The 18,761-nt window shown below is 45.3% G+C and overlaps 1 protein-coding gene across 3 annotated transcripts; it reads left to right on the forward strand.

Annotated features, from left to right (window-relative positions):
- The first annotated feature begins 11,789 nt into the window (after positions 1–11,789).
- MLLT11 (MLLT11 transcription factor 7 cofactor) lies at positions 11,790–15,395 on the forward strand. 3 transcript variants are annotated; one of them, XM_073566990.1, is made up of 2 exons: positions 11,790–11,921; positions 13,684–15,395. In XM_073566990.1, the coding sequence occupies exon 2, from the start codon at positions 13,690–13,692 to the stop codon at positions 13,909–13,911; it is 222 nt and encodes a 73-aa protein (XP_073423091.1). In that variant the 5' UTR covers positions 11,790–11,921; positions 13,684–13,689; the 3' UTR covers positions 13,912–15,395. The 3 variants fall into 3 exon arrangements, with proteins under 3 accessions (XP_073423091.1, XP_073423090.1, XP_073423092.1); XM_073566989.1 differs by lacking the exon at positions 11,790–11,921 and adding an exon at positions 11,923–12,028; XM_073566991.1 differs by lacking the exon at positions 11,790–11,921 and adding an exon at positions 12,590–12,685.
- Positions 15,396–18,761: the final 3,366 nt, after the last annotated feature.

Genomic DNA, 18,761 nt, shown 5'->3' on the forward strand with positions numbered 1-18,761 from the left:
CCTAAAATGTACAATGAATTTTTATTCCAACTTTGAGCCTACTCTTAATGTCCTTATTTCATGAGATTTATATAATTTAAGTAAAAATGTACACCCTGAACCAATGAGACCGAAGGTGTATCTCAGACTACCTCAGAGTCCCAGGAGCCTGTGCTGCTAAAGTGTAGTCCCAGATCACAACGATGTGGAAATAATTAGCAGGTAATCAATCACCTCTTGTAGGGTCCGACCTATATATCACATTTTTTAGGAGAAATTTGCCTTTCAAAAGTAGGATATCATGATTTCAGCATCTGTACATTGGATTTTAGCAATATTGATTGCCACTAAGTGTAGCGAAATACAACAGTGCCTTTTAAATGTCCCCTTCATGTGAATGCTCATTGGCACATGTTGAAAAATGACTTGTTTGGAATAGTGTGCATATTTAGTGAATTCGCTCCTGACTGATCAACCCCTGATAAGGTACATTTGCCTCCTCAGAACAGGAACTACACATACTGCCTCCATTCACTAGGGTGGCCGGGGTGAATTCTGGGAATTAGATATATGTTATCCAAGGCTTTAGGTAGTTCCATAGGAAGGGAAGGCATTGTTCTCTGCTGGGCTATTTCTGGACATGGAGGAAAACAAGGCATTATTTGCTTTTCTTGGGACTTGTTTTGTCTCAGCATAGCTGGAAAAATTCTCAGGGCTAAATAAAAATATCACTGCTCTGCCGGTCAGTTCTCACTGTAGATATAGAATTTATTAATGAATCAAGGGGATCAGACTGAGCAGGGGTTATAGGTCCATCCCATAAAACTACACTGAACTGTATTTAATTTTGTAAAATGGAACTTGTAGTGTCATGGACCAGTCATCATTTTCAACCTGCACTCGTCCTAAAGTCTACAGTAAGCCACAATTTTATTACTACTCAGCATCGCATCAAGATAAAAACCGGACAGTACAATACAGTCCACAGATGTGCAGTGTGAGGGGACACAGTATAGAGAGGGGACAGCATGAGGGGACAATGCGAGGGCACAGTGTGTAGAAAAGTATGCAGTGTGAAAAGGGTGGCCCAGACGTTGAAGTTAGATGGAGAGTGTGGCAATTATGTCTAATAAGGGCAGACAGTGTGGTGGTTATAGTTTATAAGGTGGAACAGTGTGGCAGTTATAGTTAATAAGGCCGAACAGTGGTGGTTCATAAGGGGGACAGTGCGGGAGTTATACCTAATAAGGGCGGACAGTGTGGTGGTTATATCTAATAAGGTGCGGCCAATGTGGCAGTTATAGTTAATAAGGCCGAACAATGTGGCAGTTGTAGTTCATAAAGGGGACAGTATAGCAGTTATAATTAATAAGGCAAACAATTTGGCAGTTGCAGTTCATAAGGGGAACAGTGTGGCAGTAATATCTAATAAGGACAGACATTGTGGTGATTATATCTAATAAGGGCAGTCAGTGTGACGGCTATATCTAATAAGGTGCAGATAGTGCAGTGGTTATAGTTAATAAGGCTGAACAGTATTGCGGTTATATCTAATAAGTTGCGCACAGTGTGGCGGTTATAGTTAATAAGGCTGAACAATGTGGCAGTTGTAGTTCATAAGGGGGACAGTGTGACGGTAATATTTTATAGGAGATCACAGTATGACGGCCATGTACATAAAAATGAAAATGTGGTGGTTACATTTTGTGCAAGGAGCACAGTCAGGACAGTTACAGTACTTATTCAGGGGCACAGCATAGGGTAGATGTTTCTTCAGGAATGACGCCAAGGATCTCTTTGCCATTATTAAGGACATACACTACCGTTCAAAAGTTTAGGGTCACCCAGATAATTTTGTGTTTTCCATGAAAACTCATACTTTTATTAATCAAATGAGTTTCCAAATGAATTTAAAATCTAGTCCAAACATTGACAGGGTCCGAAAAAAAGATTTTTATTTGAAACTAGCTGAAGAGCCCGGCGCTGCCCAGGCATAGTAACTAACTACGGTTAGTTATAACAAATTATAATGATTATATCTATATATAAAGCAGAGTGTAGAGCCCCGCCCACTCCGCATAGCCACACTCACTATAATATCCCACATCATCCCGTCAGCCAGAGCCATCGGACTACTACTCCTAATATCCCACATCATCCCGTCAGAGCCACCTGACTACTACCCCTAATATCCCACATCATCCCGTCAGAGCCAGTAAAAGTAGAATAGTGAAATTGCACAGAAACATGGTTCACTAAGATCCCAGGTTTTCTACTGATCAGGCTGATATTCTCACTTATCTGCCACCATAAATATCACAGTCATGCTTTTCACTAATGGACAGGCACAAACCTTATACATTAGTACAGTAGAGAAACCTTCACACACATTTTCATGCACCGTCAACTTGTAATTTGTCCGGCTGAGTTGCTCATGGATGTACAGCATCTGTATGCAGTATAGTATCATATTTAATGGGTTGTTATGGGAAAAGCATTACGTGTTATATGGGTATATTCAGGTGAATTATGGGGAAAGTAGCACTTTAAAAAAACCTCACAGCATCAGAGCACAGTAACACATCAATAATGCATAAAAGTGTCTGTGAGAAAATATTAAATCCACATGACATTTAATATGTGCACTTTCCTACATTCATGTGTGTCACTTAATGATACTGTGGTAGGGGCCCAGATTGGGGGGATGGTCCACTGCTTACCACGACCGGACGCGGCAAAGACGAGTTGGAGGCAGAATTCAGTTGTAGCAGATCCGGGTTTATTTGCCGTCCTCCTGACGACCTTAGCCATGCACCGCAGTTCCTTTACAGCTCTCCGTTTCCAGGCCCGGGTACCTTTCACCTCTACTTTAGTCGTGATGACATCCCTCACGGATCTTTTGCTGGGGCTGTCCTAGACCAATCTACCGCCAGCGCTTCACCTGCCCGAGGTCGTTGTCCAGTCGGTACTCCCGGGGCCTCGTCTGTCCTGCGGTATGTCGTGTCAGGGCCACCCCCCTGACTATCTTCTCTTGTCAGTCCCCTGGTCGAGCTCTTCACCGTTCTCCATCTTCTGTCCTGAGTCCTCCTCTGTTGAGCTCCTCCCAGGACTAGCCTAGCCTGGAACCCCAACCTGTCCTATTTATCCCCTCTCTCACTGGGAATTTCCCTCCTGGATTCCTATCCCCCCGCCCCCCATGACTAAGCAGTTTCTATAGCCATTCAAGTCCTGAACTACACTCCTCCCTGCCATCTTGTCGTCAAATCTCGGTACTGCACTCCCTTTTCTGTCTTTCCCTGCTGTTATCTTTCTGTCATTGCCAATCTCCGTCTGTAGTGCACGAATCGTCCCCTCCTACTTCCAGTTAAGTCTGTCCGTCAAGTCACCTTCCCCTCACTCCCCCTTCCTTTGTCTATTGTCGTCCCGACAATCATACTCCCTACCTACGTCGTCCTAAAGCTTATCCACAGTCTGTTGTCGGACCGGTCGTTAGGCCAAACCCGCCACCCACGGGGGTTGAACCAAACCGGGAGCACCATGCTCCGAGCAGCCTACTGCTACTCGCCGGCGCGCACGCCACGTGACAACGTCTTTCAGGTTGGCGAGGTCCACCCGGACTACTCTACGGCATGTACCTCCCACTACTCTCCCCTTCTACTACCTTCAGTTGTCCGGTATGCCATGACCGAGGCCTTTTGCCTACCAGGTCATCATTGGCGCCCGCCCGTCCTTTTGGGGTGTACGTGGTGTCGGGGACCTGACTGACGGACCACTGTCTGGTTCAATGTTCTTCGTCTCTTCGTCCTTCACTTAAAACAGTCATGGTCGGCCTCTTTGTCACATCTACCTCGTACCCGGGACCTGTTACCAATAGGAGTTACTCAACCGGAGTAACCCCCTCCCTTTTTTTGTTTGTTTTTTTTTCCTTTCTTTCAACATAACATTTTCTCACAGCATCTTTAAAACAAAATATAACTACCCCCTCTTCCTTTAGCATTAATACCTCCTCCCCCACATCTCCGCTATGTCAGGCGAAAAGGTCAAACAAAGAAAAACACTCTTCTTAACCTGGACGAAACACTGTCCTCGTGGCCTGCACAACGGTGCAGTGGAATCCCGACAGTCCAGGCCATCTCCTGACAGCCGATGTCTCATCAGTAGTAAGGGGGCTCCACAGCCGTGGAGCTCCCGGGATGCAGGGAGTGTCTCTAGAGGTCCTTTTTACCGGGGCTCGCGACCTTCGGGTTCAGCTATTACGGCTACTGCGTAGTAGCCGTGGGGACAGTACTCTTTGTAGTACGACACCAAGTCGCCCTCCCGCAAAGCCCGGCTGTGACGGATGGAAGTCACGTTGATGTATAACCTTCTGGCCGGTTGCGAGGTCCCGAATGAACCCGTAACCCTTCTGCAGGTTGGTGTACACAAGCCGCCCCGTAGATCGTGAATCCACCATGCCAGCCTCCCCTCTCTCGTGGAGTAGGTTCCAGACCTCCCGCTCCCTGGCCTTTTTCTTCTGTATGACCTCCGTGACCCAGACGGAGGGTCCGGTGTAGGCCTCGGAGTCCGGTGGGTGGGACACGGCCAGGGTTGAGAGCGGGGCAGAGGCGGCCACGGATTCCGGCAGCCACTGCAGCTGCAGCGTCGCATCCCGTCCGGTGTACAGCAGTCGAATGGCGCCAAGCAGCCGTAGCCGGCCTTCCCACCTGAGCCACTCCCGCTCCTGGTCGGCTTTTCCACCCATCTTCCTGGGTCCAGTATGAGGGGGCGGCGGTCTCCAGATATACACCGCTTCCCCCAGGGGTGAATTTGAAATGGCCCCAGTCCGTCCAAAGCAGCTGCAAACGCCAGGGCCTCTTCCTTGCGTTGGAGTACCACAGCCATGTTGTCCGGTTTCTGGTACTGCCCCGGATCTCCCGATGACAGCCCAGGATCCAGAACCGAGTCTCAAATTTGTAATCCACAGGCGGGTAAATTTGTAATCCACAGGTGAGCAAAGTTGTAATCCACAGGTGAGCAGCCCAAGTCCTTTGGAATTGTCCTGGTGCAGGCCTGCCACGGAAGGTGTAGTATTAGCGGCGGCGATCCTGCTGACTACGCCAAATGTGGTAGGGACCCAGATTGGGGGGGTGGTCCACTGCTTACCACGACCGGACGCGGCAAAGACGAGTTGGAGGCAGAATTCAGTTGTAACAAATCCAGGTTTATTTGCCGTCCTCCTGACGACCTTAGCCATGCACCGCAGTTCCTTTACAGCTCTCCGTTTCCAGGCCCGGGTACCTTTCACCTCTCCTTTAGTCGTGATGACGTCACTCGCGGATCTTTCTCTGGGGCTGTCCTAGGCCAATCTACCACTAGCGCTTCACCTGCCCGAGGTCGTCGTCCAATCGGTACTCCTGGGGCCTCGTCTGTCCTGCGGTACGTCGTGTCAGGGCCACCCCCCTGACTGTCTTCTCTTGTCAGTCCCCTGGTCGAGCTCTTCACCGTTCTCCGTCTTCTGTCCTGAGTCCTCCTCTGTTGAGCTCCTCCCGGGACTAGCCTAGCCTGGAACCCCAACCTGTCCTATTTATCCCCTCTCTCACTGGGAATTTCCCTCCTGGGTTCCTATCCCCCCGCCCCCCAAGACTAAGCAGTTTCTATAGCCGTAAGCTGATGTCAAGTCCTGAACTACACTCCTCCCTGCCATCTTGTGGTCAAATCTCAGTACTGCACTCCTTTTTCTGTCTTTCCCTGCTGCTACCTTTCTGTCATTGCCAATCTCCGTCTGTAGTGCACCCATCGTCCCCTCCTACTACCAGTCAAGTCTGTCCGTCAAGTCACCTTCCCCATACTACCACACGGGAGTGTGATGTTCTGGAGTGGATAACACCCGAGAGTGGACCCTCTGGGTCGCGGAACAGGAGCCCCTGGGTCGAGCACGCCAGGTGATGACCGACCCCTATACAGGGACCGTTAGGGGCAGGACCGCAGAGGACAGAACCGCGACAGCCGGTACCGAGAGGGACGGCTCAAAGGACTAAGTAGGCCCTAGGACGAACAGGGTAACTGGAAAGAAAATATAGAGTACCTGAGTGGGGTAGCGGGTGAGGAGGAAGCAAGGCAGCAACTACTAGTAGGGACAGCAGGAGTGGCCTCCGGAGAAGAAGGAGTGCAAACCTGGAGGCCCCAGCGGGAGATATAAGGACAGACTGGTAAGGGACAGGATAGCCAGGAGCCAGGAAACGGAACAGGTAGTCAGAATACCAGAAGACCGGCTATGGTAGCGAGTAGAGGAATATGAGGCAGGACGAGGCGGAGGCAGACTGGAGAGAACAGGAAGGTAGTCAAACCAGAGGAACTATAGAGTAGCTATAGCGGCCTGCATAACGAGTGAGTATCACACAATCATCAGGTGTCCTACTGAGAGGACGCTTGAAATACCTTAGGGCCAGGAAGTGATTAGCCGTAACCGCCACTAGTGACGCCCACCGTCAGCAGAAGAGGAAGAACGGGCGCGCCGGCGATCAAAGGACGGCGCGCAGGGAAGCAGCAGAGCGGGAGACCGGGTGAGATGACGCGCAGATAGAGGCGCGGGCGGGAGGAGGCAGCGGCGGGTGCCGCCGCAGGCGAGGTAACAGCGGGCACCGCCGCCGATGTTACAGTACCCCCTCTTTACATCCCCCCCTTCTGAGATTGGCCAGAAATGTTTTCAGTATAAGAGGGGCATTCACATTCTCTCGAGGCTCCCAGGACCTCTCTTCAGGACCAAATCCCCTCCAATCAATAAGAAAAAGAGTCCTCCCCTTAACTCTTTTCATGGCCAAAATGTCCCTTACTTCAAAGACGTCGTCCACCCCAATAGGTGAAGGAGGAGCAATGGTGGCCGGTTGGAACCAATTCAGCACCACAGGTTTCAGGAGCGAGACATGAAAGGCGTTAGGGACTCGGAGCGAAGCCGGCAACCTCAATTTATAAGCCACCTTGTTGATGCGTCTAAGCACTTCAAAGGGGCCGATATATCCGGGACTTAACTTGTAGGAAGGAACTTTCAGGCGGATATGCTTGGTCGAAAGCCAGACCTTGTCGCCAGGATGGTACGGAGGAAGGTCCTTCCGTCTCTTGTCTGCATGTCTCTTAATTCGGGCACTGGCATCCACGAGCGAGAGTGCATCCGCTTTGATGTTCTTATTGCCGGGACGGAAGTGAAGCTTGAAGTCAAAACGAGAGAAATACAAAGCCCATCTGGCCTGTCTGGAATTGAGTCTCTGAGCGGACTGTAGATAGGCCAAATTCTTGTGATCTGTGAAGATAGTAAAGGGATGCACTGCCCCTTCGAGCAAGTACCGCCATTCCTCTAGAGCCATCTTAATGGCCAGCAACTCCCGGTCTCCAATGGAATAATTGCACTCTGCGGGCGAAAAAGACTTCGCGTCCGGGTTCATCAAACACTTTGCGGAACATCTCCAGAAAGTTTTGAATACTAGAAACTACGGGATCCTCCCTCTCCCATAAAGGATTCACCCAGGCCAGAGCCTCTCCCTCGAGATGGGACACTATGAACGCCACCTTGGCGCGATCTGTGGGGTATTGTTGGGGCAAAAGCTCAAAGTGCAGTCTGCACTGGTTTAAGAATCCCCGACATAATTTAGGATCTTTGCTATACCGGGGAGGCTTTCCCAGACGAGGAGGCGGAGGCGAAACTGCGTCCCGGGGTGAGGTTGAGGTGGCCGCAGAGGACTGCAAGGCAAGCAGTCGATCGTCAACGGACGCCATATAACCCAAGATGTGAGACTGGGCGTCGCGCTGCTGCACGAGTTCCTGCTGGAGACTGGCTAAGAGGGGAGCATGCCCAGGGTCAGAGGTTTGCAGGGCGGACAGCCGGGTGTCCATGGATTTCATGAAGGACATTATCCGGGTCTGATTTTCACGTAGGAAAAGCAGTTCCTTCTGTGTAGCGGCCGTGGCACCGGCAGGATCCATGGCCTGATGATACTGTGACGTTCTGGAGTGGATAACGCCCGAGAGTGGACCCTCTGGGTCGCGGAACCGGAGCCCCTGGGTCGAGTGCGCCAGGTGATGACCGACCCCTATACAGGGACCGTTAGAGGCAGGACCGCAGAGGACAGAACCGCGACAGCCGGTACAGAGAGGGACGGCTCAAAGGACTAAGTAGGCCCTAGGACAAACAGGGTAACCGGAAAGAAAATATAGAGTACCTGAGCGGGGTAGCGGGTGAGGAGGAAGCAAGGCAGCAACTACAAGTAGGGACAGCAGGAGTGGCCTCCAGAGAAGGAGTGCAAACGTGGAGGCCCCAGCGGGAGATATAAGGACAGACTGGTAAGGGACAGGAGAGCCAGGAGGCAAGAAACGGAACAGGTAGTCAGAATACCAGAATACCGGCTATGGGAGCGAGGAGAGGAATATGAGGAGAAGGCAGACTGGAGAGAACAGGGAGGTAGTCAAACCAGAGGAACTATAGAGTAGCTATAGCGGCCTGCATAACGAGTGAGTATCACACAATCATCAGGCGTCCTCTCTACAGAGAGGACGCTTGAAATACCTTAGGGCCAGGAAGTGATTAGCCGGCACCACCCCTAGTGACGCCCACCGTCAGCAGAAGAGGAAGAACGGGCGCGCGCCCGCGGCCTAAGGACGGCGCGCAGGGAAGCAGCAGAGCGGGAGACTGGGTGAGAGGACGCGCAGATAGAGGCGCGCGGGCAGGAGGCAGCGGCGGGTGCTGCCGCAGGCGAGGTAACGGCGGGCACCGCCGCCGATGTTACAGGGAGGGGGGATTCATTTCTGTCATGTACTCACTGCTCCTTTCTGTGGGACAGACGATGGCTGGAGCTTATGTTCCTGGGGATGCTAGATTTCTCCCACCATGTCAGTGTCTGCTGAGGTGTTGTCAAGTGGGAAAATGTGCGCATAGCAACCAATCACAGCTCAGCTACTTTTAACCAGCTCTGGTGGAATGAGAGATGCTTAGTGTTTGGTTGCAAGGAAAACTGTTGGTCATAGCAACTAATCACAGCTCAGCTTCATTTGAACAGCTCTGGTGAAATGAAAGATGCTTTGTGATTGGTTGGTGATACACACACACACACACACACACACACACATTGATTTTTATATATAGAGAGAATTTTCTCCTTCAAACTTTGCTTTCGTCAAAGAATGCTCCCTTTGTAGCAATTACAGCATTGCACACCTTTGGCATTCTAGCAGTTAATTTGCTGAGGTAATCTGGAGAAATTTCACCCCATGCTTCCAGAAGCCCCTCCCACAAGTTGGTTTGGCTTGATGGGCACTTTTTGCGTACCATACGGTCAAGCTGCTCCCACAACAGCTCAATGGGGTTGAGATCTGGTGACTGCGCTGGCCACTCCATTACAGATAGAATACCAGCTGCCTGCTTCTTCCCTAAATAGTTCTTGCACAATTTGGAGGTGTGCTTTGGGTCATTCTCCTGTTGTAGGATGAAATTGGCTCCAATCAAGCCCTGTCCACAGGGTATGGCATGGCATTGCAAAATGGAGTGATAGCCTTCCTTATTCAAAATCCATTTTTACTATGTATAATCTCCCACTTTACCAGCACTAAAGCAACTCCAGACCATCACAATACCTCCACCAACCTTGACAGATGGCGTCAAGCACTCTTCCAGCATCTTTTCAGTTGTTCTGCATCTCACAAATGTTCTTCTGTGTGATCCAAACACCTCAAACTTGTATTCGTCTGTCCATAACACTTTTTACCAATCTTCCTCTGTCCAATGTCTGTGTTTTTTTGCCCATATTAGTCTTTTCCTTTTATGAGCCAGTCTCAGATATGGCTTTTCCTTTGCCACTCTGCCCTGAAGGCTAGCATCCTGGAGTCACCTCTTCACTGTAGGCGCTGACACTGATGTTTTGCGTGTACTATTTAATGAAGCTGCCAGTTGAGGACCTGTGAGGTGTTGATTTCTCAAACTACAGACTCTAATTTACTTGTCTTTTGCTCAGTTGTGCAGCGGGGCCTCCCACTTCTCTTTCTACTCTGGTTAGAGCCTGTTTGTGCTCTCCTCTGAAGGGAGTAGTACACACCGTTGTAAGAAATCTTCATTTTCTTGGCAACTTCTCACATGGAATAGCCTTCATTTCTAAGAACAAGAATAGACTGTCAAGTTTCACATGAAAGTACTTTTTTTTTCTGGCCATTTTGAAAGTTTAATGGAACCAACAAATGTAATGCTCCAGATTCTCAACTAGCTCAAAGGAAGGGCAGGTTTATATCTTCTCTAATCAGCCAAACTGTTTTCAGCTGTGCTAACATACTTGCACAAGGGTTTTCAAGGGTATTCTAACCATCCATTAGCCTTCTTACAGAGTTATGAAACACAAAGTACCATAAGAACACTGGAGTGATGGTTGTTGGAAGTGGGCCTCTATACATCTATGAAGATATTGCATTACAAACCAGATGTTTGCAGCTAGAATACTCATTTACCACATTAACAATGTATAGAGTGTATTTCTGATTTATTTAATGTTAGCTTCATTGTAAAAAACTGTGGTTTTCTTTCAAAAAATAAGGAAATTTCTAAGTGACCCTAAACTTTTGAACGGTAGTGTACATGGAGTTGTAGTAGGTATATGCGATACAACTGTATATAGGGCTCACCTGACATTGCACTTGATCACTGTACTAAGCTTAGTGCTGTACTATTTATGGTTCTGGTGAATGTACTTTTGTACTGATTATGGTTTTGGCGCTGTATTCATGTACTGATGGTGGATCTAGTGATATCTTTATGTACTGATCGTGGTTCTGGTGATGTATTTATAGACTGATGATAGTTCTGGTATAGGATAATGACATTGACATTTTGGGTACAGGATAATAAACTACTTAGTCTTGTAGAATAGTAAATTTCCCTTGCAGAGTAGTGTTGCAGGGACACTGTTATGACTGCTAAAGCAAATTCACACAAGTAGCAAAACAACTATCTGAACCTGACAGATCACAGTTCAGACTAAGAAAAAGCCCTCTGACCCTGTTATATCCCTGCCTGAATGTGACGGTTGGCACCATAAAATAAGACATTGACGCCCCCATTCAACGACAGTTTACCCGGAATCTCCTTAGCAGCTCCCAAAATCGCTAGAGTAGCAATTCCCTAAGGATTCACACATGAAACATCTGTAACCAACAGAAACTACAGTAAAGTGAATGAATCCAACAAAGACTATCACCAGCAGGAAATACTAGCGGAAGGTATATAAATATGCACCCGAAATGTGATAGGGCAGACAGAGTAAATTAAAAACATCTGTTATCCAAAACCGACAGACACAAAGATAACAGAACTAAAACACCCACAGAAAAGGTGTCAGTGTAAAGAGATGCCAACCACAGAACACAGGGTTCGAATCCAGATGCATGAGAGACACATTATTTGCTTTATATTGCAAAGAATGAAAGTTATGGTGACAGAAATTTAAGATTTCTTAAAATCTCTTCCACTTTATGAACCATATAGTATAAATTATTTATGTTAAGCACTTGTACTACATTTCATTTAACCCTTTGAGAAGCAGATGATAATTCTTAGACTGATTGATGCTACAGTCATCTCAGCCATTTATAGCACAACTCTCCTCAGTGTTATTTAGTGTCTGTCCTCGGGAGGGGGATGATGTCCCTTCTTGTCCGTCTCCTTCCAGCGAACACACTAGAATATCCAGTCCCTGCTGGGAGTTGTCATTTAAAGTAATGAGCATCCAGCAGAATTTGGCTGAATCATTGGCCCAGAATCCTCTGCTGTGAGAGGATAGAGGTGTTAGGTAGGAGGAGTTGCTGTGTCACATACAGACAAAGCCACACACAAGATTATCCAGCAACCTCCCAGTATCCAGGAGGAGCCCTGACAATACCCTGCCTGCCACCAGCACCTTATCAACAGCATCCCCATCTTCACTAGCTGTATCGTAAGTACCAACACCACCGTCATCCTAATCCCATGGACCGTATCCAGCTACATATTTCATTAATATCTATGTATTTATGGGGCATCTCTGCCAAATGGAAGGACAAGGTGATGCAATTCTAGCTAATAGAACACAGAATACATATTTATTGAATGTACATCTTTCTGATATCTCATGTCTATCAATCCATCTCCTGCTGAAGTTTTTTATCAAACCTGTATCATCCATGGACACATCATTCCACTGACTGCACATGATGACTATTAGTAAATTCACGTAATTTTGCCGTAAATATATTAAAAATTTAGAAGGCACTTGCATTATCTACAATTCTAAAAATTTTTCTTGGGGAAAGATAGGTTTGAAATCAGAGTAGTGAATTGTCTTTGTGAGAGGGAGCAGAAACATTGGTGAATTCCCTATATCCTTGATGTAGTGTGGGGGCAGAATGTAAATGAATGATCCGGTGCTACGGTATGTAATAAAATCTGTTTATTGTACTTGGTACCAGGCACTTAGGAGGATGCATTCATCATAAAGGAACGTGTGTCCAATCTTTGATGGGATCCGGATTGGACTGTAAAATCAGTCGTCTTTATTAATAGCTGGGTGATGGTTTGCTACCGTCATGGGTGTGGCGGGCACACTGCGGTATGTGCAGTGCTATTTCAGTCATGGTGAATGCATTATGGAGGGAGCTGTGTGCAGGGCGGTGGCTGGATTTAGGAGACTAGAGTAAAGGACCTCAAGGAAAAAAAGATCAGGTACATTTCAACTCATTAATGGGCTCCCAGAAGCACTGATGGTGAGGAGAAAGTGGACCTTCTCAGGGCTGAATCTCAAGTCTAGAGATGATATTGATTCTCGTAAGCTATTGCTTGCACATCTCTTCTCCTTAAGCGCATACATTAGGGACTCCAGACAGACATGCTTACCGTTTATGGTTTGTCTGTTAAGATTGTTGTCTTAGGTCATAAGTTAAAACAGCAAATCACTGCCACAAACTGTGATCCCTTCTCAGTTTCTACTGACAAGATGTAGATTTGTAGTTCGCCATGAATGATTCTTCTGAGAAAGTCCAAGACAGAAGATCAACTTTTCAAGAGATATCTGCCATTGGTGGTCACCGTCAGGCTAATTGTCACAAAAAGATGTTTTTTTGGTTGAAAATTGGCTAAGGCATCATTTTTGGCCATCCAAAATCTAAATCCCACCTACATTCTTCAATATGTTATTAAGTCTTCTACTTCACTCTCAACATGGCATTAAGTCTTCTTTATTTTCTACGTGATAACTTCGCCTTCATTTTCCACGTGATATCTTCTCCTTCATTTTTGACAAGAGATGAAGTCTTCTTCATTTTCTACATGTTATCATACATTTTTCTTTGTTTTCTACTTCATGTCTTCTCCTTAGTTTGCTTTCTTTTTAATGTGTTTTCCTTTATTTCCTACGTGATATTATGTCTTCCTCATCCTTTTCCATGTGATATCTCCTTCATTTTCTACTTGATATTAAGTATTCTTCAATTTCTAGAAGTTTCTGTATATTCTTTTTTTTTTGTTTCTACTTCGTCTTCTCCTTAGTTTGCTTTCTAATTAATGTTTTTTTTTCTGTTATTCTTCATTTTCTACTTTGTATTGTATTTTACAGTACTTTTTTATGTTTTCTATATTATTTTGTATTCTCTTTTACTTTCTAAGTGATGTGTTCTTCATTTAGGTGACAATTTATGTTTTTTTTGTTTGTCTTTCATTTGTAGCTAATAATGCTGGACACACTAAGCAGCCAATATGATTCCTTCCTGTTCTGGAAACTTCCTATCCCAGAATTGGATCTCTCTGAACTGGAGTGCCTTGGCTTAGAAGCAATGAGCAAGACTTCCAAAGCTGGATCTGTAGAGGAAGACACCCTGCTTGAGTACACTGCCTTCAACTTTTGGCGAGAACCCATCGCCAGCATTGATACCTTGGACTTTGACCTGATTTAAAAGAAAAAAAAATCTTAAAACCCCAAGGCCTTGCTGTATTCTACCTGCTTTTCAACCACCGATCACTTGTAAAGCTTGAATAATTATTTATTTATATCACAACATTGGCGGTTTCTCATTGAATATGTTTTTTTTTTTTAATTTGCTGGTATTTATATTTTTTTTTACATATCAGGCACTTTCAATTTTGAAATGTTTGAGTGATGTCACAGATGTGATGCTGAATTACAGAAACCAACCTAAAGCCAATTCCTTAGCAAAGGGGATGTTCTTCTCAGGTAATCTGAGTCCATCCAGCCAAAGGCAAATTACCGTATCTGCTCTCCATGATGTAGATACCAACTCTGAGAAGTTCAGATATGGCTGATATCATTCTAATCCTGTTTAGTTCTTTATGTTATAGCTACACGTGAAATGGTTTTGTATTGCCTCGTTCTTCACAAAAAAATTCAGAGAACTTTGGCTGGTTTGTAGAATGTAGTTATCAATAATGGATGTGTGGATGTTAATTCTGCAGAGGCTTAAAAATATTTGACTGAATGTGTTAGGGCTGAGCTCCAGACATAATATTTGGAATAATGTTAAAAAAAATGCTAGTTTAATCTAAAATGAATAGTGATGAGTGAGTATACTCGTTACTCGGGTTTTCCTGAGCATGCTCGGGTGTCCTCCGAGTATTTTGGCGTGCCGGAGATTTTGTTTCTGTCGACGCAGCTGCATGATTTGTGGCTGTAGGACAGGCTGAATACATGTGAGGAATGCCTGTTTGTTAGGGAATCCCCACATGTATTCAGGCTGTCTAGCAGCCACAAATCATGCAGCTGCGCCGACAGAAACTAAATGTCCGAGCACGCCAAAATACCCAAAGGATACCCGAGCAACAAGTATACTCGCTCATCACTAAAAATGAACCATTGAAAAATGTGTACATAATAGGCAGAAAACAACAACCATTCAAAATGATTTTTCCTTCTCGACTGTGTAATTGACATTTGTTTTTGTAGTTAAATTATGAAGTAATGTTTGCCTTTCGAAGAATTGTAGAGGATCGAAATTGTCTAGCAGCATTGAAAAATAAAAAAAATTCCAAAATCTATGCTCCATCCTAAAAATCAGCCACCATCTTCCACATATAAAATGCAAGGGATGGAAGTGGAATAATGAACACCTTCTACCAGCCCTTCTGTCCCAACCATAAGTAATGATTAGATCTTTACAGAGGCGTGGATGGTGATTGCCATAGAATTTATTTATAACAGATAAGGCAAGAAGTGTTATCATGGGGTCACAGGAACAGACTTTAAGCTTTTTCCATCATATTTCTGAAGGACTATGAATGTTATAAGACAGTATTCACTTTTATGTTGTAGCCAGGTTCCACAAGACATTTCACTGAGCAAAAGACCTTGGGGCTCTTAAGTGTGTTACAAATGTGACAAAATGTCAAAATTTGCACTGCGCCAAATAAAATATTTCAGATGTGACTTGTACTTTTGTATAATTATTGATGTTTTTCTAGTCTGTGTGCACTTCGAGGTTGTCACGTCAAGTGAAAGACGCCACCATACACAGACATACTACCTACCCATAAAAAAAAACTATTTCCCGTAATAATACTATCATGGTTGCCTAACATGCATGTACCTTATATATTCTGGAATCTTCCACATGAATCCTTACTGTACGTCAGGGTGCTCACTGTCCATCTGCTGGAGAAAGAAGTAACTGCGGCATGAAATGCATTTACCGGGTATAATAGTGTATGGAGAACAATGAAAAGTGGCACTCTGCATGGGCTGCAATTTTAACAGTCCTTTAATCCAGCACACATGTCCTGAGGAGAAGTTGGCAGGGGGTGTGCGGGGGAAAGGAAACTGGACACACCACCTGCCAACTGCTCCTCCGGACATGAATGCTGGATTAAAGGACTGTTAGGCTGTGTGCCCACGTTGCATTTTTTATGCATTTCCGCCACACACAGTTTGGGTGTGATAATTTCTGCAAAATTGCCCAAATATTGTTGGTTGCAGCTAGATCCTTTTAATGACATTTGTACAATTTGCCTGTGACTTGTAGTCGTGTGACAAAACAACGGAACAGATGTTTCAACACATTGAGAAGATGACTCAAGGATTTATCAGTGATTTTTTAAAAGGAAATTTAGACCACAAAATTTCTAAATTTCTACTGATCTTGGCTACGTCATCCATTCATGTGCCAGCAGATAAAATATTTCATGGCTTTCCGTGACCTAAGAAATATAAACAAAAACTAAATCCTGGCTTGAAACCAGAGAATCTTACCATACAAGTTCAAACAGAAATAAAGGCGCACATGGATCTCCTCCCAGAGATGCCAAATGTTCATGAAATCCAATAAGTGAAGTAGCTTCTGTAATCTCTCCGCCACAACTAGCTAGTTCGGGAACATCGACTGTCAGATTTCACTGTACAGATCATGGTTGACTGGTAATGGAGGTCTGGCCTCAGTAGTGCAGCTTTTCTAAGGCATTTTGCTGTAAAAGTCTGATTTATAAAAATATAAAATGGTTTAACTCATAAGATAAATGACATAAATAAAAATAAAACATCAAAATTGCTGTTTCAGTCACTGAAACTTCCCAAAAATGGACCAAAAAGTGACAAAATGTTGTAAGTACCACAAAATAGTACAGTAGTAATAAAAATTATATCTCACGAACAAAAAAACAAGCTGTCACGCAGCTCCATTGATGGAAAAATTAAAAGTGAGGGAAAAGGGTACCTCAAATCAGCTTTTTCTTTACAAAGTTCAGAATTATTTTATTTTTTAACCCCTTCACTCCGAAGCCTGTTTTTACCTACCTGACCAGGCCAATTTTTACAATTCTGACCACTATCACTTTATGAGGTCATAATTCTGGAACTCCTTCAACGGATCCCGGTGATTCTGAGAATGTTTTCTAGTGACATATTGTACTTTATGATAGTGGTAAAATTTCTTTGATATGACTTGTGTTTATTCGTGGGAAAAAAAACGGAAATATGGCGAAAATTTTGAAAATTTCGCAATTTTCAAACTTTTAATTTTGTTGCCCTTAAATCAGAGTCATAATGCACAAAATAGTTAATAAATAACATTTCCCACATGTTTACTTTACATCAGCACAATTTTGGAAACATAGTTTGCGTTTGTTAGGAACTTATAAGGGTTAAAAGTTGACCAGTGATTTTTAATTTTTACAACTGCAAAACCATTTTTTTAGGGACCACATCACATTTGAAGTCACTTTGAAGGGCCTATATGACAGAAAAAACCCAAAAGTGACACCATTCTAAAAACGGCACCCCTCAAGGTGCTCAAAACTACATTCAAGAAGTTTATTACCCTTCAGGTGCTTCACAGGAATTTTTGGAATCTGGAAGGAAAAAAAAGACATTTACTTTTCTTTTGTAAGGTGGTGACAGAGGGCGTCATATGCTTCCAGCGTCGGACTGGCCCACCGGAGAACCGGAGGATTCTCCGGTGGGCCCTGGCATTTGGTGGGCCCTGGCACCTGCTGGCATAAAGGGCCAGCAGTTGCCTAGGGCCCCCCACTGTTCCAGGGGCCCCCAGCCAGTGATGTGGGGGCCCTGTGCCAGCAGAGCAGCAGTGGGTGACAGGATGCAGGAGCCCCTGTCCCCGCTGCTAAAGAGAAATGAATATTCACTGCTTCCCACACCCACATGGGCGTGGGAAGCAGTGAATATCATTTCATGGTCTCCACTCCCCCAGTGGCCTGGTCCCCCCAGCACAGGAAGCTGCTATGCGGCCGTAAATCAGGGCGCCGCCTTGAACTGACCCAGAGCCCATGCCAGGGAGGATGATGAGCACGGCATGACAGCACAATGATCCCTGCCAGCTGGGCATCCACAGCCTCTACTTGTAAGTTTCCAGCTCCTACAGCTGCACACTTACCCAGGAGATGGTGAGCGCGGAGTGCTGAAGTCCTTGCCTCCCACCAGCCTGAACCCTCGGGGAGAGGGGCCATTGAGAGTGACAGTGTGTGCCATGGTCTTGTGCACCGGACCTGCCTGCTCACCGCTCAGTGCCTGCTGCCCGGAGTGCTGCTCACCCGCCGCTGGCGTCACGTGGGAGGGTCCGGAGCCCGAATGCAGACTTGGGCCGTTGCTAGGTGACGGCGGCCGCGTTCCCTTCTTGCAGAGGTGGTCGGGATGTGGGGTCCCTATGTGACTCACCACCCCATGCTGACGCGTGAGTCACTTATGGCCCAGACTGATCCCTACCATTGTTAGCAAGTGCATATGATCCAGCCATAAGTCAAATATGGGACCCAGGGGCCACATTTAGGCACCATTTTAAGCTACTTTTTGGTGTTACCCTGAGAATGTAATAGATTGGCACTAAAATGTACAAATCATCATCACCATCTATCTATCTCTCTATCTATCAATCCCATATCTATCTCTATATCTATATCTATCCCATATCTATCTATCTCTATATCTATCTATCTATCTATCTATCCCATATCTATCTATCTCTATATCTATCTCTATATCTATCCATCTCTATATCTACCTCCATCTATCTATCTATTTATCTCTCTATCTATCTATCCCATATCTACCTCTATATCTGTGTATCTATCTCTATATCTATCTATCTCTATATCTATATATCTATCTATCTCTATATCTATCTATCTATCTATCTCTATCTATCTCTCTCTCTATCTATCCCATATCTATCTATCTATTATCTCTATATCTATCTCTCTATATATATCTCTCTGTCTATCTATCTCTATATCTATCTATCTATCTCTATATCGATCTCTATATCTATCTATCATTCTCTTTCTATCTATC

The sequence above is a fragment of the Dendrobates tinctorius genome, unplaced genomic scaffold (genome assembly GCF_039654945.1).
Source record: "Dendrobates tinctorius isolate UK_male_01 unplaced genomic scaffold, ASM3965494v1 ptg000019l, whole genome shotgun sequence".
NCBI lineage: Eukaryota > Metazoa > Chordata > Amphibia > Anura > Dendrobatidae > Dendrobates > Dendrobates tinctorius.